This window comes from Sphaeramia orbicularis, chromosome 6 (assembly GCF_902148855.1).
Source record: "Sphaeramia orbicularis chromosome 6, fSphaOr1.1, whole genome shotgun sequence".
Lineage (NCBI taxonomy): Eukaryota > Metazoa > Chordata > Actinopteri > Kurtiformes > Apogonidae > Sphaeramia > Sphaeramia orbicularis.
In genome coordinates, this window is record NC_043962.1 from 26,327,657 (window position 1) to 26,353,827 (window position 26,171).

The window sequence follows — 26,171 nt, forward strand, 5'->3', positions numbered from 1 at the left end:
AATGCTTCCGTCCATGTTGTCTTTTTCTTCCTCATAAGGGAGAGATGAGCAGAAGCTGGGTTTCCCACCCTTCATCAGGCCAGAACCAATCATAATGACTTCTCTGCAGGGGAGCATCCACTTCAATTATCCTCCCCCCAGCAGTGTGTGTGTAAGAAACCCTGAGAAACACTTTTACATGCTCAGAAAGGTAAAAGAAAGCCTGTGAGGTTTTCAGGAAATGGGGACATTTATGTGATTCATTGTGAAAAGTGGGACATAATTGTATTTCGGAGAGATTTGGTAGAACACGGGAACAGGTTGTCCAGGTCAAATCATGTCGCTTGGCACAACATCTGCTCAAACCCGCTGTGAGGTGACTGAGTGTGTGGGTGTGTTCAAATAACTCTGTATCTGCCTGATTTCCATCGCATCCCTCTGGACCCAAGGAACAAAAATCACTCTTATTCAGACGTGCTGTGATTTTTTTTAACCTAAACACTCTGTTTAAACCTTGCCCTAAACCACTGTTTTTACTCACATTTTCTCAGAGTACAGTCCACATCTAGACTCACATATTGCCATTATACAGTCGTCTATGCCTTAATGGAATTAGAATATATCATTCCAATGGACCAATCAGTAGTCTATTATGAGAGTAGTGGCAGACTTGAATGGGGCCCTAGCTGGATGTGCAATTTGCCCCAGTGAATAGCAAAAGAGGCTTGTGAATAATTCACCCAAGCATAGTGGAGAAGCCTGAGTGTGTGTGTTGACCAGCTGACATTCGAATTTGAACCATAATATATGATGGAAATGGAACAGCAAATGAAAATAACTTACTAGTTTATGGATGTGGACAGATAAAATTGACTGACTTTACGATGATTGTCTTTTCTCTCTTAATATGGACCTTTTTATAGCCAAACACCGAATGAGGCAAAGACGGAGGCTCATTTGATGATAAGTCATTCCATATTATTCAAATTAGATTAATGTGTAGAGGAGAATTAAAGTTTGTGCAGAAATTAGGAAAATAAACCCATGTGATGATACCATAGTAATGAGTATCAACAGCCACTATAGTGTTCATCATTTAATGGATAAACAGGCAAATCTGTTTCTAAAAGACCCAAACCAATATGATTTTATTTTTCTCAGGCCATGGCCAGACACAGTTTCTTCCTCGATACCAATTCCTTACTATTGTTCAGAAATTATTAATAACAGTAGTTAAGCCACTCCACTGGGTGATAATTACAAATGACAAAATCACACTCTTATAATACAATATGCTGAACTGTTAAAATGTTAAAGCACAATTTGCAACAATGGCACAGATTACTTAAAAGGAAATGTTAAAAAATCCTAGTGAAAATAAACTGGATAATATAGACGCAAGCAGCAATTTGTGGGTTCAGACAGTTTTTATATTAAACAGAAGGATGCAACTCAGTCACCAAAAACATAGAATCCAAAACCATCAACAAATTAAGGAATATATTAAAGGTAAATGGAAATGACAGCTAATCTTTATCATACAACAATGACAAAGGGAACAACTTCTCTACCATAAATTATCTTGAACAATCAGAGGTACTCCTGTAATTAATACCCATATTTCTACATTTCATAATATTGATTTTCCAGCTTTTATTTTAACTTGCAATTATGTAGACATATATATTTTTTAATACCTTAGTTGTTTTCACCATGATTAACAAAAAACACTCAAAATCTACCGCACATTGGTGCTAAGTCTAAAGAAAAACTAATAATTTCATTCCCATAAACTATACTACTCTAGGAAATCACTACCTCTGTGATTTTTATACAGTCACCGGTCTCCTGGTGACAGATTTAAAGAAACACAACTTTGGTGATGAACCAATATATGACATAAACCAAACTTTCTACAGCAGGTTAACTTTGTGTTAGACAATTTTATTATTATTTATCAATGTTAAAGTATCATTTGTGCAGCAGACTCAAGGTAACATCTTCTCTGCCAAAAGCATGCACTACGAGGTAGTTACGTGGAACCGGCTCGACTTGACTCGACTCAGGTACCAGGTACGATTCCTGGAGACCTTTCCATTACCAATTTTAGAGTACCTGGATGTCATAGCGATGTGGTTCATAACTTCCGTGACGTCTGCTCAGAAAGTTGCTGATAAACTCGTTCATTGTGTGTTCTCCCATCAAGCTCACGCTGAATTTTTTCCGCGGCCACCAAGGACAGAAATGTCTGAACCTCCTCGACCGACCATGGTGTAGTTTTGCAGGCTGCCATCATATGGATTAACCTACTGGTATATTTACTGTAACCTTCCGAGTCTGTTTTTTTTTTTTTCTTTAAATGGTGGGTCGCACATTGATGATGCAATGACGCAGAGACAACTCTCTGACCAATCAGTGGTCTGCCGTGTTCTGTTTTGGAACCTCAACTGAGCAGATACCAAAAAACTAGTACCGGCTATCAGATTCCAGGTTCTTTTAGGTAATGGAAATGCAAAAATGCCGAGTTGAGTCGATTTGAGTCGAGCCGGTTACCGTGTACTGGAAATACAACAAAAGTTGTTGTTTTTTTTTTTTTTAAAGCATTGTCATTAGAATTTCACAAAGTATTTATGTATTTATTCATATCATTATGTATTTAAAGTAATTTCCAACAGTGTGAAATGAATGTATGTTTTTTCAAGAGTGGAGTTTTATTGGTCGAATAATATGCTATTGGCTTTTCCCCACTCCAAGCTATGGTCATCATATTGACCTTTTAAAATCCACCATCAGTTGACCTCTACAGCAGAGGTCTAAATGTATATAGAGAAACAGACTAACACATCATTGTCTTTTGATTTGCAGACATTAAGCATAACAAAGACTGACAGCAGCCTGTGTTTTAACAATAAAGCAAAGGACAAGCCAGGTTATGCCTTGTTCATAAAAGGACTTGACAATGGGTGTACAACCTCATACAGATCAGTGGCATGATTAAATTAATATGGACTGGAAGACAATTGTTTGTTGGAGAAAGGTAACGCACAAAGGGGAAAGAGACGGAGCAGAGCGGGACACAGTGAGGAGGTCATCTTGCTATAATTGAACAATTTTGTCACTGGGCAGAGAACACACTCCTTTACGTAACACAATGAACACACATAATAAACTGAGTCAGTATCCTCTACTGAATCAACACAACCACTGTAACTACTGTAGCAGAGTCGAAGGGACAATGTTGCGATACAGTTGTCATTGTGAAGGGAGTACAGCTCTTTGTATCAGTGCGTCACAGTGGCAGGCTAATGATCTCAGAGACACCACAGACCGGCTTTCACAAAGATCGTGAACTACTGCTTTATGACTGCTGGAAAGAGAGGGGACAGTACTGAAAAGAGCAAAGCAGTACAGCTGTGATGGAAATATTCCCATCCAGCTAAGAGTCTTCCTCTGTCAGTGAAAGCAAAGTGAGGAGAAGAGGGGGATAGAAAATGCGAGAACTGGCAGGAAGAAGAGCTCTTTCTGCAGGATATAGAAAGGATGAGGATGAGGATGGGGAGGGTGGGGGTAGGGGGTAACATGGGAGCGAGTGGAGGGGTGCATGAGGAGGAGATTCAATTAAACTACATAGGAATTGAATGCATTTTTAATCATGCCGCTTCATTTCCTGACGTGACTGTCAGCCTTTGTGTGCAACTGTGAGGCATCCTCTGAATGAGGAGCTGCCATCTCTCTCCGTCCTCTGCCTTGTAGCTCACACAGCACAGCAGACCAGCAGCACAACACAAAGCATCTTTGGCAGGGGCTGATACGATGCCATGGACGGACATTTTACAGCAGCCAGAAAAAAAGCAATTGGCAAATACAGATCATGCCACAATTTTATACATGCCAAGAGCTCCTGAGTACTCATCAGTATAAAAATATATAGCATGTTGCTACATGAAAGACATATAAAATGGACATTCTGTATCCTGAAAACATGAAAAACACTGATTAATTTATAAAATGTCCTTTTGTGATTAGTTGAAGTGTAGTGTTTGTTAAAATAAATGAGGTAAATTTAGAGCATTTCAATAGAATTCATATGATCTCTTCCTAGATTTCTGTCATTTTAGCTGCTAGGCATGACTTTCTAACAGCATCAAGTGTGTCAAGTGACTGCTTTAAATCCAGGATAGAAGACTTGACCTGAAAAATCTATATTCTTTAAATGATACTTCCTCAACTTGAGCTTCCTGTGAGCAATCAAGGCAACAAAACAGTGACCTCGTTTTTTTCCCCCTTTTAACAGTGAAATAGGTTACAAAGGGAAGTTCATTGGCTCAGATCCTCTTAGCTTTCCTGAATCATTCATATGCACTGCTCTGCAAATGACAATAGCTGCACGCTCAGTTGTTGCCCAAAGACAATGAGTAACATAGATAGGGTTCTGGCCTTGTCTACTCGAGGGTGAAGGAGCACTGTCATTACCCTAATGACCCTTAATATCCCAATAATGACCCCTGTGTTCACAATCAGCTGAGTTAATTCATGCATGTTAATGTTCACACAAATACTGAGACACAAACAAATACATACAGCATACATTTAAAATGAATGTATATATGTATGTTTTTAGCTGCCTCTATATGACAAAATGTTCAGTAGTGTTCCTGCTGTGTGACACATGCCTACTGCTGCTTAGCTTCCCCATAACACTTCTTAATTCCCCCCGCTTCTCTGCCTTTATTTGATGGTTCACTGAAATAGGCCTTGTTGTCGGTTGTGTGTGCACGCATTTGTGTGTTGCATTATCCTTACCCCCACCATATGTGCAACCAGGCTGGAAAGGGTAGAGACGATTTGAATATTTCTCATTTGAGTATGCAAAGTGACCAGATAACCTAGCTTCTTCTAGTAATTAGAGAAATAAATAAATAAGCAGCCTAATTATGATGGTGAGGGAAAATTTAGAGGAAGGAGGCATTCTCCCGACTCCTGTTATTTTAATTTTTTTTCCATTCCACAGTGCAGTACATGAATAATCCAAATCCTGTTCTGGCCATAAAGACTAATCTTTACTGGTTGAGTCATAAATCATCTATTGGATAAATGAAAATGACCAAATCTCTTGAATAGGTTGATGGATTCAGGGATCAAACCTTTGCATATATCAATGACATCAACGCCCTACAGCCCTGGAATGCGTGCTGATAGCATTCACTGGAAGCACAGTATACCTCAGGAAAGGACAGATTACTCCCCTCGACAGATGCCTGTGCCTGTAAACAATGTTAAAGGGAAACAGCAGCTTAACGACCAAACTCATTACACCAGCCAGCCGATCAAAGCATCCAGGGAATCCAACGTCTTATTTACAATGATTGTTCATGTCTCGGCAAAGGTAGACAGCATGCGCCTGCATTTGAGTACATATTTGTGTATTTTGTGCAAGTGAGGGATGCGGTAGAGCTGTTTTTCATTCCCACAGCTGGGATACTTTGTAAACCACAGGGGTCTGAGTAATCTACCTCTAACCAAGCGTCACAGGCAATAGAAACCTGACTATCACATCCATCAGATTTTCCTTTGGTTTATTACTCATGTTTCAAGCCTTCATTTCCTCATTCTCAATCCTCACTTCCTATACTTGGATATTTCCTTCATTCCTAATCATAAGATTCATGGATATTTGCAGATAAATATGAACACTGCACACCACAGAAATTCTAAACATGTCCAGTTTATAGATTTAATACAGTGGAGTTGGTTGAATGAAAGCTCGCTACATGCTGAGTTAACATTCCCAAAGACCAAAGTCTTAACTCAGCTAACCCTGTGTTGAATCATACTGGCAAAGCAGTCTAGGTTAGATTCATGGTCAGCCACTTTAGTCCTTAAATCACCCAGTGTAGTGTTTAATCAGCAGGGTTTTTTTTGTGCCAATTAATGAGAGAGCATCTGGAAAGAGACATGAGCATATGTTAGCCTCTGGTCTGCAAGTGGATAGGTCACCCATTTTATACAAAGAGAGGAAACAGAGGAAAGGGCATGCACTTCATGGCAGATAAGACAACAGAAAATAAAATAAGATCAGACTAGAAGGGATACCTCCATAAAGGCAACACAATCAACTCAAGCATCCCCTCTCGCAATGTTGGTAAAGGACCATTCTTCAAAATATAAGGGGTTCGTCCTTGACCCACATCCTACCATCCCACAAGTTTCATGAAAATCACTGCAGTAGTTTTTGAGTAATCCTGCTGATGGGCAAACAGACAATAATGAAAAAAACGACCTTGTTGATGTAGGCAAAAACTAACACAGTTAATAAACTTACGAAGACATCCATCAACATGTGTTCCAGCGTCACCTCTATGTCCTCCATTCGTGCTGCAAGAGTCATTGTCCAGATGATCAAAAAATCCCCCCAAAAAAGAAAACTTTCAAAGACATAAAGTCTGCCTCTAGAGGCTTCACTCTCAAAGGAAAAGTTGTTAAACTATGCCAGTCAGGTACTGAGCCATGACGACTTCTAACAGTTCAGCTTTCTTTGTTCCCCCTCTCCTTCCATTTCTCAACCAGGAAGAAACTAGAGTAACCTATACTCCAAATCTGATCACCATCCTCCACTAAACTTGGCTCTGAAAAGCACCTGTCAATCTGATCTGATCAAAACGCCGAAAGTTTCCAAGAGCAGTTTTTCCCTCCTCGACTGAACTTGCGGCTACTGATGAGGATATGTGACCAAAGTCCAAAGCCTTGTGGTCCCCTCTTTAGATGTGAGTTATGATGCATGAGAGAAATGAAGACACTGACAACACTGTGGCAGAGGGAGGGTGGAGGGTGGGTCTCACTGTGACTACTGAGATGCATAAAGGAGGAAGACGGGAAGAGGGGAAGATAAGATGGAGAGCCTATAGATAGAGAAGTGACTAATATGTGATGAAGTAATAGATCTGTTTTGTTCTTTTTCAATATTTTTATCTCACATTTTCAAAGTTGTTTGAACAGGATATTGCCTCCCTCATTTCTCTTCACTCTCTCTCTGTCTTTCCATGGCCTTTCAGGTCTCTGTCCACAGTGAAAGTCTTTGTGTGGAGGCAGAGCCTGGGGCAGCTGATGCCCAGTTCTGGGTGCTCTTGGCTGGGGTCATACTCTCTCACACTGCGCCTCTCATCAATGGGCCTTTGTGGAGGCCTCATTAAGGGCTGCTCCTAAATGCTGAGGCTCCCATAGACACATGAGGCGGGGGGGGGGGCGGGGGGGCAACAGCGCTATGGCGGGGGTCTATGACTGGAAGCTTATGTAACAGTAACAGGGAGGGGTCCGTAGGGGTTGAAGAGGACAGGGCATGTGGGGTAGAGGGCTGACTTTGAAGAGGAGTGTGTGTGTGTGTGTGTGTGTGGGGGGGGGGGGGGGGGGGGGGGCAAGGGTGCATGGCAGAGGGGCAATGATTGAGTGAGGGAGGAAGGAAAGCAGACAAAAAGGAGGGGAGCAAGGGAACGAAGGATGTTAGTGGGACGCTCCATAGAGACGGGTGTTTTTGTTTTTCTGGCTAATGCTGCTGGAATGTAACCCCCCATCTTTGTTCTGTCTGCAACAAGACTCCGCTACATAAAGACACAGACTCAGACAGAGATGGGGGGCAAAGGGGGATGTGCCTTTAGCTGGGCTGTACCAACACAATACAAACAATCTACGAAAGGGGAGGTTAGTAGGTGGATGAGACTACAACTCAACACTAGGGAGGGTTGGCTGATATGTGCAGCAAACAATGGGATTGGACAATGACCTGCCAATTACTATACTATGGTGGTGTCATAGGTGAAGGAGGGAGAGAGAAGGGATCACATTGTTGGGCTCAACATCATAATGACTGTTACTCATCGCAATGGATGATGGAATGATATATTGACCCAACCCAATTACTTACACACAGTAACCAAGATGATGGGAAAAATATGTTACAGTTGGAAATAATAATACGAATTTACGAACACAGATGTAACATAGCTTGAACAAGACACACAGCTCCACCCTATTGCAATCTAAGGTTATGTTAGTTCAGATTTATTAAAGTCAGATTGTGTTAAGTTCATGTCTATATCCATGCTCATAGTTTTTATTTGCTGAACACACAAGCTGTTGGTCTTCTACTGCCTCCATCAGTTAGTTTAGACGTAACTAACAGATTAAAACATGAAACATACATCACAGCCAGTCAAGGCAGCAGTAGACCAGTGACTCCCATATTCATCTGTGAGGTACAATTACTGCTTATATACTATAACTTCTTCTATTACCTCTGTCTACTCCAAAGTGGTAGCATAAACCATCATCAAATGCTGGTGATACATGAACTATGGCAAAGTGTTTCATATAGCCCCACTTTAAAAAAGAATCTAATTAGCCTTTTCCAGTCATTGATCATCCACTAGACACTTGCTTTAAGGTACATGTTAGCAAAATTCAAAATAATGTAATTCCTAAGTTTAATGACAGAAACCTCGTTCCTTATAAGGCTTTTGAAGGTCAGGTTCCTACTGAGAGAGAAACAGTAAGCCAGTAATTTATGTGCATGAAAAACATAGTGATCACTTAATATTAGCAGTTTCTGACCTTGTTCTTAGAGAATAAACGAATTTATGCCCCTCCAAAAAGCCCACAGTTTTATGTAATTATTTTCATTTTCCGCCAAAACCAAACTCTCAATGTATGGGTGCCCTGTATCACATTTTACCCACTTTCACTGCTTCTTTCTTTTGTATAGCCAGTCTTGTTTCATTTCTCTGTCTCAGTCCTACTGCCTCTTCCAGACGTCCCCCTCAATCTTATGTCAGTCTTGTGTCTTCCTACTGTTGTCCTCATGAGCCATACAGACCCAAAATGCCAATGACCTTTGCCCTGTGACCTCTCTTGGGTTTGAGGTTGACAAGATCAGTTACTCATCAAGTCCATCAGCCACTGGTGTGGTCAAGAGCACTCAAGCATGAGGTTCTTGTGCATACACACACATACAGAAACCATAATACACACCAATGGGTGTTAAAGACAGTGCAGAGATCCATCAGTCGTTTGTTGCCCTCAGGAGGCCTTCCTGTCTTCCTGAAGCCGCTTCCTGCTGTGAATATGTAACACCCCACCATTAATAACTCAGAAATATCCCTCTAATTCTCATCTACATGCCGCTCATGCATTATGAATACCCTCCAGTGTGGTGAAGATGGACAGTATATGGCCGCTAAGACTTGTGAAGCAGGTGGCACGTGGAGTCTAAATGAAGTGAGGAGTGAAGAGAGCGGCAGGTAGCCTATTTAGACCAGCATTTGTCATTAGAGAGGAGCTTAGCCCCCAACGGAGTGGCAACACAGGACAGTATGTCTCAGTGTGACTTCGTCTTGGCACAGAAGGGTTAAACCCTGGTTCTTTTTGTATAATCCAGTGTGAGCATGTGTAATGGCAAGTGAAGGTAGTTATAGTCTCATGTTTACAACTCCTAGCTCAGAAAGTGCTGAATATCACTTCATCTATTTGCATAAAACATGTAAGGAAACACACTGTTATCTCCAACCGTACACATAACGAGGCAAAATCATATTTAAGTCAGATTATATAGCCAATGTTTATACTTTCAAATGTAAAGGTGTATTTCATGAGAATCCCATGTGAATTGTGTTTCTTATTGTTTTTCATTATCATACACTCAGAGAGAATGAAGTGAGAACATAAACGTATAATAAAATGAAACAAACACATCACTCAGTGAGATACTGAAATATTACTTTGGTTAAAACTGACAAACACCATGCTGCTGTCAAACAAAGCTCCACTCCATCTTTCAGTACCTTACGCTGTTCCATTGTGAGACAGTCTGAGGTGTGTTTCCGTCTTTCTCCAGTGCCTGCTTCATCTTGGAATCTGCCTGTCGTAGTAATCCAGCAAGCATCCACAACACCAGAGTGGTGGATCCTGCAGCAGCTCAGACTGTGCATCACAAAGCTGTCAGAGGTACAAAAGTTCTAACCAACCTCTTCATGCTTCTGATTCACACTTGAAGCTCTGTGGCCAATTCTGCTCTTGGATGTGAATTTGAACCAGGAGAGCGCATTGTGTGTCTGTGTGACGTTGATTGACCATGATGCCCACCTGGCGGGGGAAATTAGGGGTATGTACTAATCAAACTCTGGGACACCTTCCAAGTAGTGTGAGGTTTGCACATAGTCTTTCGAGAGTAGTGTCTATTCCAGACATGTTGATAAAGCCTCTTAAGCACCTGCTTGTAGCTAACGGTGTAAAGGGTTTAGTGCCACACTTTCGTATGTACACAGCTGCTGGGTGTTAAAAGTCCATACCTGCATGACAGTCTAACCAAATGAACCCACTCTGACTCACTGTGTGCTTAATGTATAATAATATGATGAGTCAATAATTTCTGTGCCTACAGTTCTACCTGAAATACTTGATGATTAACATCTTCATGTCTGAGAGGCCTGTGTCTGTCTGTTAATGTTTTTTATCCTTCAGTTTTTTCTTTTCCATTCATGTCTTTTTTTATCAGCCTTGAGCGATGAAGGACGGCGTGTGCAGATGAAAAGGATTCTGCTAAGTCATTCTCTGCAGCACTGTTAGTAATCTGAATTTTGCAGTGTCACTCTGCACCCCCAATCTGTCATTCCACATTACAGTGAAGGGCTCTCTGTTGTTAGCATGTCTCTCTTGGTACAGATGTGTGCATGTCTGTGTTTGTACGAGTATGCAAGGTTATTTGAGTGATTTCTAGAATGGCCTAGAGAAAAAAAACAGGTGCATTCTCATATCTTGTGCCATTCTTGCTGCAGTGAAAGTCACCTTGGATTGGACAGTCATTCATGTTCATACTCAGAACAAATGATCATTGTATTATGTTGTTGAGCAGAAAACGAATGGAATTCCTGATATACAGAGAAATAGAGGTGTTTACAAGCAAACATACACATCCCACCTTTTCTACCTTGGCCAGATCCTTTCCTTCTGTCTCCCCTGTCCTACATACAAGCCTCTTATCACTGAGTGAATGTGCGTCTGAGAGGCACTGAGCAGACAGAATGCGACAGAGGCATATTTCAGAGGCTGGTTGTATGAAGGCGCTGGATTGAGTCACGCTTCAGCATTTTCTGCCCCAGTAAACTTAGCCCACTTTAGCAAGTGCAAAGGAGGCTTCCCAGCCCACACCATGCACAGAAATAGACACAGAGACACACACACACACGTACCCACTGATACCATTGGCGGTTAAGTGGATAAGAAAACATTGTTTCCCTAACACTGATTTAACAATTAACATTCTCGTAAGCAGACATGCCTGTCTGCCTGCAAATGTGCACAACTTTTATGAATTACTCTAGCGTGCAACCAGCACACTCACATCAACTTATGATCAAGATATGCACGTGAGTCCCCATCTCCACTGTCCACACACGATTAGGAAAGAGATTTGTAGCAGCATGAGCATTTAATGTTTGATGATACGGCTACATTTTTAATCTTTACAGGCCAGATCATGAGGGGAAATGGGTTATACATGATTGTACTCCCAGGGGAATACACTAGGAAGCTGAGGACAGGGGAAAACATGGATTGACACAATTTAATGTGTGTGCAAGAGAATTTGTAATGGATGAATTGTGATTATTCAGAAGTCATTTGATTTAGCCATATATTTCCTTCACAACATTAAATACAATTTATGGCTGCAACATATCTATGATAATTAACCCTAGAACCCAGACTTAGTGTAACATCATTAAGTTTTTCTGAGCAAATGAGTCCAAAACTCAGATGTTCAATTTTAAACAGTTAAAACCCATTAAACAGTCAATTTTGGCATTATATCTGTTGATTCATCAAATAATTAATTTCCTATTGATTACTCGTTCCAGAACTGAAGCTAAAAACTACTGAAACCCATTACTGAAACTATTAAGTCTTCTTGTATTCTTCACACTAAGCCCCAACACTGACCTTTGGCTCAGACACACTTGTCTACATGCAGGATGCAGCTGTGCTTATTACCCCATAAACCTCTAAGCTTCTTGTAACTACACAACTCTCCTTTATAGACAATGAATCATAACGATCCCTCAGGCATGCCGACCACTAACTATCCAAGTATGAGCAAAAACAAATGCAAAGAATAAAGAGGATGCACCTGTGTGTGTTGCTCTACATTCACATAAAAACACAATAGTTGTATTTCCTTGTTCTTCTAATGAGCCACCATGACCCACTCATTCTGTGGCCCTCAAAACACATGCATGCGATTTCCCAGGAGAGCAGTAGGCCAAGCCAGACTGTGCCAGCCCCACCTCTTGCTCCAGGCATTGCACTAAGCTGCTTGTTAATGTACAGATGGGCCCCACACCTCTGACAGGTGCACCAGCTTCTCCACTGCCACACAAACTAAAGCCGAACACTGGCCAAGCGACACAGGCAGATTGTCTTTGTTCACGTACAGGAAGGAGGAGAGCCCGTGGGGTCCAGGCAAAGAGAGACGTAATTTGAGGAGATCATCTCCACCTCCTGACATTACTTCAGGGTATCCTTCTCATCCCATGTGAATGTAAAATGCAGAATCACAGTGATAGTGTAGTGTAGTTTGTTAGTAGGTGTGCTTTGAGGTTGAATCTTTTTATAGTGTGCTGCACAGGCTGCATTTAGTCCTCATTATGTTGTATTTAAGTCACTGAGCCTGTCTGCAGAAAGAAAGGAGTGGGATTGAAGAAAGATCCCAAGAGGCAGTGAACTAAAAGAGTGGTGGACAGACCCCCCCCCCCCCCCCCCGAGGGCCACAGTCTGCACTGGGGTCTGCTGTGAGACAGACCAGTATCCCCCCACATTTCTCTTCCCTTTGTCCTCAGCTCGACAGTAGCATGAAAAAAAGATGTGCATTGACAGGTAGGGTTTGATCACTCGTAGATGTCACTCCAAGCCAAGGTCCTGTCCCTTGGTATTTCCCACTTATTTACATTCACCTCCCGTTATCATCATGGGAACGAGAGAGCTGCTGAAGCTCCAAAACAGGGAGGAAGTGGTAAACAGCAGCAGATACAGCACATAAAAGCTGACTTATTGAAGGACAGGAGGGAGGATACAACTGAAAGGGACAACGGGGGGTAAATCCAATGTAATATCCCCTCCAATAGACAGCAGGGGGAATGGAAAAGACACTTGGTCACTGACAAAACTCATAATTATTAATCAAGTGCAGCCTTTACCATATGCCTTTCTTATTCACTCTCCTTATCCTCTGCCCTCCTCTTTTTTTTTTTTTAAATCTATTTATCATTTTCCTCCTATGCATCTCATTCTTTGTCTTTCACCTCCAATCACTGGCTTTTTCTTGGACAGCAGGAGGAGCGGGGTGAGGTCATTAATTATAGACATAACAGTCCACTGGTCAAAACACACATACGTACGCACACACAAACATACACACACACACGCACATGCACACACACACTCCTCCCATCTTTCCCCACCTGGTCCCCTCTATAAGTGCTTGTGTCTGAGAAGGTTGTGATTACGGATGAGAGAAACTGTGGAGTTGTCCAATAAACCTGAGTTTATTGAGGCCAAATGGCCAGTGTTCACACACAACAGCAGAACAGCAAACCCTGCTCATTATTGTTGAAGGTCTCTGCTTATTGGTGCCATACATCAGACCAAACATGCTGAGAAGGAGACCACTGACATCTAACTGCCACAAATCTTGACAATGTCACAACTCTTTCCACCACCAGTGCTGGCCTTCTCAGTGGTTCTTCACAGATTTGAAAGGATTCATCTCACCGGCACTTGAATGGAAGAAGTACTGGCAACCTTTGCAACCTGCTCCTTGTCAGTGAATGAAACACTAATGGACATTTAATAGCAGAGGCTCAGGATTTTGGCAAGCCTTTAGCAAGACAAGGGGAATCCCATCACACAGCACACTCTGGTGGTCAGTGTGTGAAACGCTGCTCAATGGAGAACATCTGTAGCCCCTGAGGGATTGACAAAAATAACGGACTTCCAAAGAGACTACATGACAGCTCAAATATGCATTGATGTTGAAGTATTTGCATGACAGTTTCATTCAATGCTATCACTGTAAAATGAGACAGTATACAAAAAGAAGCACGTTTGGTGAATTAAAAAGGGGGTTGCAATATACGGCTGGCACAGGATTACATCATTGCCTCCAGCAAGAGGTTATTTTTGCTGCAATGTCACTTTTGAACGTGCTTTTATCCAAAACACAATACAGAATGATTGCCCAACATTTCAATACATCCTTTTCAAGACATGTAGCGTGACATTCCCTGTAAGATTGATTGGTGTATTGAATGAAAAGGGTTGGTGTCCTCTTAATTAGTAGCTTTATCTTCTTGTGTAGTTATTTCCTTCTTTTGTTCAAGCTCCTGTGCAAGTTTTGTCATGTAGGATAATGGATGCCAAGTCTAACCTTAACTGTCAGAAAATGAACTGTGAACTGTTTTGAGCTGTTCACAAATCATTTAAGATAAATACTATGCCTATATCTCTTTGCCAAACATCTATGTAGAGGATTTCACTTCTTAAAATGATGTTGTCGAAGCCTTTGTTAGCTATAGCTCAAATGTGTGCTCTTGCAAACAGCTAAATTCACTACCCTTTTCCCTCCTAAAAACAAATGTATGCCGTCATGTATATTGACGATGAAGACAACTTGAAAATAACAACAGCTGTTTGTGAAAACGAGACACATCCGCTTACAAACACCGCTAGACATGTATTAATGGCCTTAACTACAAAGCCAGATGCTCACATCTGTTCATAGTAAAACACACCCATGTATATGCAAACACACATACAGACACAGGGGTGAGTCATAAATCTGACATACATCACATTAATTGTTTTAACAAGCAGTAATGAGAGCACCAAGGGTCAGTCAGACACTTAGGTTGATGTTAGTATTCCTTGGAGAATGGATGAGTATCACTTTGGTAATTTTGATCTCATATTTAGGTTTAATTCTGAGTAATGCCAGCCCTTGGAAACAGGAAAAACACAATACACACTGTATCACTGTCTTATAGCTTAACACTGACTGATGATGTCAATAAAAATGACAAGAAAGGTCAAATAAAACTACACTTACAGTTTGTGATAAAGTTAAACAAACGGTAAAGAAATTATCACACTCTATAAACCCCTTGTACAGACCTACAGTTGTGGAAAAAATTATAAGACCACCCTTGTTTCTTCAGTTTCTTGTTCATTTTAATGCCTGGTACAATTAAAGGTACATTTGTTTGGACAAATATAATGATAGCAACAAAAATAGCTTATAAAAGTTTAATTTAAGAGCTGATATCTAGCCGTTTTCCATGGTTTTCTTGATAAAAACCAAAAATCACATACATTCTTACATCAATAGCCATGGTATTGTACTGCCAAAAACAGTGCTTTTAGGCATTCCCAGTTTCCTTTTATATCTGTTTTAGTCACATGATACACACAGAAGTTAGTACGTGATTGCATAACCATTGTTTTTGATAACTTTTGATGGTCTAATAATTTTTTCTGCAACTGTATTTGAGACAAACATTTTGATTATAAAGCTTGTTCAGCACTACTACCTTTTTCTCTATAAGGGAGCCAAGAAGATCACTGAGACTGGATGGGACTGGTAAACTGCCTCTGCTGTCATGGACTACTGCGTCAGGAGAATTACGAACTGAAAATCAAAAAAAAAAAAAAAAAAAAAAAAAAAAAAGCTCTCAAAATCCTCCTCCCTCCTCCACATTCAATTTGCCACTGAACAGATTTTCATCCTGACCCATACACCATGACCATCTTTCATTCTATCTCTCACCTTTTCCCACCCATCCATCCATCCATCCATCTATAAGTTCTGCTGGCACTGTCCTTGCTGCTTGGAGGCTGTACATACATTGCTGAGGCATTCTGGTGGTAGCACAACAATATGTCAGGAGGAGAGCATGTAGAAGTTACAGAGGATGCAAATTTACCAGGGTGGTTGTGCATATTTTCTGTGCACCTCCATATGTCCGCATGCACATATGGGGAAGTGTTAAATGATTTGCTCTCTTTGAGCAGCCATGTATAAATTATGACACAGACATTAGAGCACCAGGGCATAAAAAGTGCAAATTATAAAATCTAAACTCTGATTAAAATGAAAAGCCTTTGCTGCCGCTAAAGAAGATGAAGCATTTAGAAAGATTAAGTATTAAGAAAGTTCTGCAAAATGTGTGAGATTATAGTTTGTCATAACATGTTCCCCTGCCACAACTTGTTCATCGGCCTACCACGCATAAAAATTACTAAAATCCTACAAAAATAAAGCCTGAAATTTTGCCTATCATAACCCAGTTGATATCATTTGTATGTTTTGGGGGGGTTTTGTCCAGGGGAATTGTGTCTGTCCAAACACATGGAGTCACAAGTTGTTTATTCTCAAATAACAGTTTGTCCAAAAGGCAATAACACATGAAGACCCATGTGATCGCCCTTAAATGGGTGATCCAACCAACCAGTATGAGTAACCAGAGGCTACCTGCTACATTGCCAATTATGCTCAAAGGAACATCAAGGTCAGAAGCCAGAAACACTACAGCTGGGATTGAGCTTGAGTCCCTGCAGAGGTAGGTTATAATTTTTTTTCTGCATGACCCGTCCCTCCAGGCTGCATTTGTAATTGTAGTAAAGCCAGAATCCCCTCGGTTCGTGTGAATAGGTCAAAACTGTAACAGCACAGATGCTGTTGGAGACCATCTGCAAGTATTACATGCTGTTTCTTTATGGGCGTTCTCTGTACCTTAGATATTGGATTTGTAAAATGCATGCTGTTACCAATAGCTTCCATTCACCTGTTCTATCCTACAACAACCATATTACTTTGTCTTCCCTCAGGAGAGTTTTACCACCAGTCTTGTTCCAACCAACTGAATTTAAGACAACCTGCAACTGACTGCTGGCAGCTTATTCTCTGCACATGTAAAAAGGTCAAAGTTCATATGTCTTTGGGGAGACATATGAAGATGGAAGTACATGGCTTAAAAGATGGGAGAAATGGGTGTGAAATGGTGGGTCTATGGTGGGGGTGAAGTGAAAATGGCACAATAAAGAGCTGAGGAAATGCTTAAGTGTGTGTGACTGGGGGAGATAAGAGAATAATAAGTGATGGGGTGAGGGGACTTAAGACCATTTCCAGGTTGAGAGTATGTGTGTGTATTTGTGTATGCATAAAATTGTCTAAGCTAGATCTACCGATTGGGTGATGTATGGTACCTGTTCAGCGCAGGGTCACCCTTCGTAGCAGAGGTGACACTACTAATCCCCTGCTCGTTCATCAAAGCCATGGGTCTCTGCATCTGCATTATGTGTACGTGCACGTTTGTGATTGCATTCCAATACAGAAAAGGGTAACACTATTCTGATTCTCCAAAGACCAACAGCTGAACACTGAAAGGCCTCTGGAGACTATCAGGTCTATGCAATTACACAGATAGAGTTAACACATACAATAGAACTGCTAGAGGGCCTTTAATTCAAAATGCATGGTTATAATACTGACACACAAATACAAACGCATTTAATTAAAGTGAGGTGTTACGGTGAAATTTCCATTACATCAATTTCTTGCTATCTTCCACCTATCTTCACAGACACTTGACTAATTTTCCCTCCCTCTTTCAATTGCTCTCTTGGAAATAATTTAAGAAATGCCCCAAGACTGATGGTAGCCAATGAAGTGGAAAATCTGCACCCTTCGTTTCCATGACAACACCTAACATTAAGTGCATCGCTGGTTTGCTTCTTTGCTTGCTCAATTGTGCTCTGATTGATCTCATCGTTCGGGCCTTTTCAAGGAGACAAGAGCGTATTTGACATGGTTGACACAACAGGGCATACACGCACACACACAACAACACAATCAGAGTGGTGGCCTGTGTGCAACATGCAGCGCCACATCTTCAAACAGGAAAAGTGGAGACAAGTGTCACAGCGGAAAAGCTTCAAAGAGGGAGGTGTGGGAGGATCTGTCTTTACACGGCATCCCACTGCTCTCACATAGAAACAGTTCTGCTTGTCTTTATCTTTATCAAGGTCTCTCCATGTCATCAATGATGAGGTTTACATACCTCCCAGCGGAAATGTATGAACACTTCAACTGTATCAAGATGTTTAAGATAATTACGATGATGTGGATTATTTATAATAATCTATGTAATGGTGCTTGTGCATTTTCAGATGCAAATTCAGTTCCATGCAATTATTAAAATTGTAATTCAAATATTTTATTCAGTCAATACAGTTAAAAATTACACACTGAAATATCCTCTCTCTCTTTGTGGCTCATCTAGGTTACATCTATTTTCACTTCAGATTAAATTACAGTCGAAATTAAAGTATCCATAATGTAATCTTTTGTCACACTGTCTCTAATAGAGGCTAACCTAGACAGTGAACTTGGTACTCTAATAAGATGACAGCTGCAAGACTGGGCTTTACATCCAATCACTGTTCATTTGCCTCAGCATGTGTGTTTCTTTGCATGTGCCCCATGTGGTTTGAGCCACCAGACAACCCCCTTTAAATGCTGCCAGCTAACCTGCTGTGCATTGACAGTGTATACGTGTGTGTGTGTCAGTGTCCGAGTAGCCTGCCAAGGGCAGTCCCACCTTGTCCTGCAAATCCAAACCCCACCAGCCCTTCCTTTCTCTCCTAATTATTTTCATCCATGCAGTGAGGCAGTGAGGCTTTTGGGATGCAAGTCTGGTCACTTGGGATGCAGGTCTGGTCATTTCCCTTTTTCCTAATTACCTCCGCCAAGGAGGTTATGTTTTTGTCGGCGTTGGCTTGTTTGTCTGTCTGTCTGTCTGTCTGTGTGCAAGATAACTCTAACAGTTATGGATGGATTTGGATGAAAATTTCAGGAAATGTTGATACTGGCACAAGAAACAAATGATTAAAATTGATCTGCCTTGGTGGAGGTCTGCGCTCTCCGATAGCTTTTCTAGTTCTTTTTTTTTCTGTGCCATCCTGAACTTAACTACCCTAACCGAAGCCTGCCTGTTAATGAACCAGGTGGATGGATGTTTGAAGGTGCAAAGGTGGCCAAAGAAACATGTGGTACACATCTTTATATAGCTGCATGTAGCTATATGTAATACACATGGCTTATACAGATCTTCAGGGGGAGAAAGACTGGTCAGATATCGTTCTCATGATTTTCATTTGTTGATGGAAGTGAAAACCATGAGAAAGATGGTTAAATACTTAATTCTGCTCATTGTCATTATACTGTTCATTTCCTAATGGGCTAAATATGTGTTTGCAGATTTCACTGTGGAGGTATGGCCAAATTCAGGGTCATTTTTATAATGACTTCATCTGTCATGGACAGCATTTGCATGGAAAGCACACATACACACATGTATGAGCACAAGCATGACTGGGAAAGGAAAGAGGCTTGAAAGAGTATCGGTGGTGATGCGCTGACAGAAAGGGCAAGCCAGCAGATAAATAACAGGGGTGAGAAAGTGATGAAGGAAACGAGAGGAGTCACTCTGATAGGACTGATAGAGCATTGTCAGGGTTAATCTCTTGATAACTACTCCCTATTGATCCACTAACACATGAAGGGAGTTGAGTGGAGAACTGAAACACAAAAACGAAGAGATGAGTGTACAAAATGTGCCATGAAATTACACACATATTCTCAAGAGGAAGACTTCTATGAAGCTAGAGATCCTTGTTCTACTGACCTATATGCATATATTTCATACGACTGGGGATACCAAGAAAGAATTTGATCTCCTTCTCTTGCTTTAAGAGTCTGGAAGTGTGTAGGTGTGGATTTTTTTGTACGGTTCTATCTGGATCCCTGCAATCTCTCTTGTCTTTGCTGAAAAAAAAAGACAAGGTATTCACCTCTAGTCTTTTTAACAGGAAAGAAGAACCAGGGGAGAGATGGGGAAATAGTGTGCAATCGTGTCTATATGAAATGGTTGTTTCTTGAAATGAAACTACTACAGCACCGCTATTAAATCACATTAAAAAGACATAAAGAGATACTATGCAATAATAAGAAATGTGCATCAGTGATGCTTATGGACACTGAACATATAATTTCCACAGGAATATTTAGCTCACTATAATCTGTATGCACTGTCTGTTTGTGTTGGCCTATTTTTGTAGTATGTAAGTACACAAAGCTACACATAGCCCACTGATGCTTACTTTATTTCATTTTCGTGCTTCAGTGGTCATTACTGTCATCCTAAATAAAGAAACAGTGAACAAGAGCAACACAGAGAGCGAGAAAAAATGGAGAACTTAAAGGAAAGCGAGGTAGAGAAAAACGGGCAGTGAGAAGATATGAGTATAACAGCTTACACAGATGTCTCAGCACAATTTTCCCATTTTAGTGAACTGAGAATTAAATGTAGTGCAAATCTTTCACATTATTTCTAGTCCATGGCTTTCATCTTAGGGCTGAGGTCACCTTTTGTATCCCTGGGGTAAGACCTACAAGCACACTGTCCTACAAAGAAAAGAATAAACAGATTTTTTTTCTGTACTCATAAAAGTTAACTGAACCACCATTGTTAATGTTATTTTTGCTCTCAATCTGAAGATTTCCTACAGATGATATAGTCTTTTCTGCATGTATACACTGTTCCACTCCCAGACAAACACCTTGACAATGCTCTGTTTCAGTTTCAAAGTGATGACACTACATTTTTCTTCCTCTGATTCCTTCAACTCTACTACTGTTTACAAGAAAATTGAAAGGAGAAAAAAAAAAAAAAATCAAAGTCACTGTTTTCAGTATATTTTTCTTTCATGTTTGAGGGTGCAAAAAAAACACATTAAAGTGTGATTATGCAGTGTAAACTTTGACAGACTCCTGCACTGGCTCACCGTGCTGTGATTCATTCACATAAATCTACTAAAGTGACTTTGATGCCAGAACTGAGATACACAGATCGACTGAGGGGCATGTGAAGCTCAATGTGGCTGATGAAGATAAATGCGAAAGTCATTTAGTCATTGAAAATGATTCCCACAGCTCACAGGCAAATCTGGCAAGTGTGGCAGACAGCACAGATATAGCAGGCTTGATTCCATGCCATATCTTTGAAGCCAAGTCTATCTCCAAACAGCCCGCTAACACTCCTCTTTGGATTAGATCATGGGCCGATCTGCAAACACCAATTACAGTGCTCATATTAACTGCCAAAGTCACAGCAAGTGGCAGACAGACAGACAGACAGACAGACATACAGGCAGGTGGGTGGACAAACAGAACAGAGGAGCAAAAAAAGAGAGGCAAAGTGTTGACTTAGATGGACAATGGTGTGTGTGGTGCATGTATTGTAGGGGAAAATTAAAAACAGAGAAAAGAAAAACTGGGCAAAATGAAGAGAAGAGGGAGCTAAGGTAGTAAAGGTGAAGGAGGAGAGGTGAGCAGATGGGGCTACTCATGTGTGACACCACCATCAGGTCATCACAGAGGCTTAACCATCTCGGTGTCCTCACAAGTCAAGGCTTGCATGGCTGTTGGAGCTTGTCCCCTTCCACTAAGACTGAGCAAACTGACTATACAAATCATATTAGCACATCTACAGTCGGTGGACGAAGTATGTAGCATTTATTTTTGTTTGTGTCTGCCGGTACCAGAGGTGATAAAATGAGGAGGGGAAGGGAGGGAGGGAGCCAGGTTACTAAATCTCCATCCTCTTGGGAAAAAGCAGGCTGAAAGGAAAGAAGTATAAGAATAAACTAATATATATGTGTTATTGTAATGAAGTTTACGTGAAATTGTTGCTATAAATTTTTACCTGTGTCCACTTTTAAGTGTAATTAACAGCCATGAAATCCATCTCTTGCCCTAAAATGCAATCATGCGTTTATAAATATTAATAGCCTGTAGCTTACAGCCTGCCTTAGCCACTATAACTCTCCCTTTTTTACAGATACACCAGCTTGAATATATATCAAAAACAGAAACAGGTTTTCATCTCGATTCAACGTCAAGGGAGACACCTCTTAGAGTCCATTACAAATGACCTACTGTTTCCACACAAATACACATTCATTAATGCATGCATTCTGATCTGGTTTTATTAGCCTTTTTACTGTGCAAACACAGGCGAGCACTGTCAGGATGATGCTGTACAGTAACTCTAAGCACAATGTACAATGAGACACCAATCTGAAAAGATCTCTGTCCAAAATGCTGGCTGTATAGCATAGAGGGTTATGTATAACAAAGAGTGAATTGCCACTTTCAGTCAATTCAGTGTACACACTGAAACCAGTTCTTCCTTGCACCTCTTTCCCCAATCCCTCTCTTCCTATCCTAAATCAAAAGGCTTGTGGTTTGTACTGAAGGGAGATAGGCACCACTCTGAAACACTGAGTCATTCTTTCAAAGCATCCCCTTGTTAATCGGTGCACGGACAATCGAACCCACAAGTCACAATCGCGCACAAAACTGTGCATACACACACATCCAAAGCATGCAAAAATACTGCATTTATATATTCTGAACATATTGAGTCTTCTTATATGCAATGTGAAACCTCTTATGAATCAATACCGGTGTCTCTCACACTCTCCTAGCATTCTGCCTATCGCCCCTAGCAACGCTGGCAGCTCCGAAACTTCTCAGATCGAGTTCTAGCATCACCACGGCGACAGCAGCACGGAGTGATTTATTTCAGCAGCCCAGCAGCTTGCAAGACATCCTATCTCCCTATATTCCACTCTGCTGATGGATTCCTGTGGAGGCAACAGTAGTTGGGATGTTCAGTAATCCCCATGGTAACCTACCCGAGTCCTCATTGGAGACAGCAGACCCTCCATGGCAGATTCCGTTGGTTCCGGTGGGCTCGGGTCCCCTCAGCTGTGTCAGTGTATTATCCCAGTCCGCAAATAGATCCTGTTAGAAACGCTGTCTCATCCTCAGAGTGAACATCTCCTCTACAATGCAGCTCCCTACCCACCCAGAGAGCCCAGTGCACTGTCAGGCACACAGTGAGAGTCAGTGTGTGTGTCTGTGTGTTACAGATGCACACGAACACACAGGCACACATGTACACACACACATAAGCAGGAGGAGCGAGGGCAGTGCCAAACTCCTGGTGCGTCTCCTCCCTCCGCCGACCTGTCAGTTTGAGTATGAACTACCTGTATGAAGGACCGTGGTTTCAATGTGCAATGTCCATGGAAGGTCTCTCTCTCTTTCTCTCTCTCCTTGGCTTCTTGTACAGCCCCTCTCTCAGCCTGCCCTCCTCTCTCTCTCTCTCTCTCCCTCTCTCTTTCTGCCTCCAGCTACATTTGTTCCCTTCAATGTGGCAAATGATTGCAGGTCCTTTTTTTTCATGGTACAGCTCTCCTCCTGCTAGTGCACTCCCTCTGCTTGCTTTCCACTCCCTCACCTCCTCTCTCCCTGTCTATCTCTCTCTCTCATTCTGTCCCTTCTCTCAGCTTCCCATAATGCTTCTCTGTCTCACTGTCAACTCCTTGTTCCCGCCCAAGCCAACCCTGGGGGGGTCAGACAAAATGTACATCTATAGTGTGTGTGTGTGTGAGTGTGAAAGACATGGAGAAATAAAAAGAAAGCTGCAGAGAAAGAGAAGAGAGGGCACTCTGCGGGCTACTATTGTCCCTCCAGACAATAGCAGCTCTTAATCGCCTAGCAACCTGATCACCCTCTACTCTCTTAATAGACAAGGCATGACTCACACTCTCAAACACATAAATAGACAAACACACTCACAAAACCCTTTTCCCTCCCTTCCTCATATGACACGTACACACACCTTACACAGCTGTGGCCGCACCATAACCTACTGTATGTATTCACAACATATGACAGGTCACCCAGCATATAGTGAGCAGTAGTAACAGTGGTTTAATGTCATGTGTTCGCTAAAGGTTACTGTCTTGTTCCATGTAACTGTAATGCGATTAAAGAAATTCAGAGAAATGAGTAGTGACAGCTGCTTGTTTGCATTATGTGTGTGTAAGTGAGTGCACATTCCTATGCCTATCACCTTTCCCCGTCACCTCACTTGCAACTGACCGTGTAGTGAGCGGACATTAGTAATTAAGCCGACTGCCTTCTGACTTAAACAAGCCTTCATTGCCTGGACTGCATGATACCAAGAGAGGTGGCCTCTTTCTCCCTCTCCTAATTATTTTTAGAGTGGCTTCTCCATACTGACCCAGATAAGCAGGGCAAAAAAGAATATTAACTAAATTAACCACAATTAACATTGCAGCTGTGGCTCCTTCATCATCTTTTATGCACAGTATGTATTCTTACTTTGCCATGGATCACTGAAATATACTCAAATGATTATCAAACACCAGAATAGAACATGAATTACCACCATATGTGCACTCACAAGTAACAGATTTATATTATCATGACATATTTGTGACTAAAATAAAGAGATGTTTCAATTATTCAGTTGCAGTGGTAGAATCCAGTGATACTGCATGAATTTGGAACTGAAGAAAAATAGAAATAGAAGCAATCAATCCATAAAGCAAGAAATTTTGTTCTTGTGATAATTTCATGTTTCATGTTAACATACATTTGGTGGTTGTGTGTGATTGATTCACACTGACAAGCTGCAAACGTATGGCATCTCTTACACCATCACATAATGTCACATAATGACTGCACTGAAGAAAAAGCAGACAGACTGGAACCTGCTGTCACGGAATGGCATTGATTGCAGGCTGGTGTGGACGACATAGACATCTCCGTACAACATGTGTGGACAAGATCAATAACATTCAACCTGCAGGTGATAAAGCCACTGTCGACCTACATACTTGATGCTTATGAAGCTAAGGCAGTGTTAAAACTGAATTTCTAAAATGTAAAAATTGACATATCAGTGCAATGTGTTTGAAAACATTATGGTTTAAATTGATCACTGTGCTCATTTTACAACCAAAGTCTTGACAAATGGGTATTTTTTTATCCGTGGGCTAAAAAGGGCAATTTTAATTCTATTACTGTGGACTATAAACAGAAACACTGTTCAGGGACTTGTTAATACAATGCACTATTAATAATCATTTAGCTAATTAACATCTCATTTAAATTATTTTCCATGTGCAGGGTTCATAGTCATGTATTTCATTTCAAAAGCATATTTAAACTCAAGATGTCCCCAAGGAGAACATTCCTTGGTCCACTTCACAAGCGACAATTTACCACTTCACATCAGCCCATATGATTTTATCACAGCTAGCACCACACTCTTATTTCTCCCCCATCACACCGCACAGAAACACAGGCTCACACATTAGAGACACAAAACAGACACAGATAAATAAACACACAGTAACACACTATATCAATTCCTAATTCTCACAAACACACAGTTATTGATGGTGTAAAATTGGATAAGTGCCGCAGAGGTCTCTATAGGGATGCACTGGGAAGAGCTCAAATCTCATTATTCAGCTGACCTTTAACCTTACAGAGCAGCCACAGACCCAGAGTATTCTCATAAATTAAAAATGCCACTTCTGATTTTTATTTCCCTATATTAATGCTAGTTGGTTCCATTTGGTTCATATCTTAGATAGGCCTATATCTTTGCTACGCCTTCTACTCTTAATGATAGCCACATTTATATTCCTATTTTGCCTAGCTGGGTGAGAGGATGATATTCTTACCAATTCTTTTTTTTTAGGATGAAATCTGGTAAAAAAAAAAAAAAAAAAAAAAAAAAAAAAAAAAGAAGAAGCTTTTTTCCAGTAAACTAGATAGTCATGTCCGGCAAGTGACATACAGTCCCATATATCCCCATCACACATTATTGCTGACAGTGAATGTCAACTGTCACACACACCTCATCCCTGCCCCCAACCCTTCCCAGTCACTATTAAATCCCACATAGCCACACATAAAGAAGAGAATGGGTGGATGGGATATAGGCGGTGATAACTATTACAATCACTGGGCAATACTACACAGTGCAGTGCACACTGCAATTTTCAGTACATCGCCCTTAAATCTCCACCCCTCTGTCTCCTCATCCCCATCCCCCTCTCCTCCTCCTCTTCCACACTCCTGTCCTTGTCGCCCCAGCTGCACCCCAAAATGAATCCCCTGTGAGTTTTCCTCCATCAAGCAGATGTGA

The 26,171-nt window shown here is 41.2% G+C and overlaps 1 protein-coding gene across 3 annotated transcripts in view; it reads right to left on the reverse strand.

The window, feature by feature from the left end:
* frmd4a (FERM domain containing 4A) overlaps positions 1-26,171 on the reverse strand; it is a 100,022-nt gene that overhangs the window by 60,338 nt on the left and 13,513 nt on the right. Inside the window, exon 1 of one of the 3 annotated variants that reach the window (XM_030135864.1) lies at positions 22,834-23,230. The exons of 1 other annotated variant lie outside the window; for it this stretch is intronic. In XM_030135864.1, coding sequence (XP_029991724.1) covers positions 22,834-22,866 — 33 coding nt within the window. In that variant the 5' untranslated portion in view covers positions 22,867-23,230. Of the gene's footprint in view, positions 1-6,301; positions 6,717-22,833; positions 23,231-26,171 lie in introns of those variants that run through there. One more of the 3 variants, XM_030135862.1, reaches the window with a different exon arrangement.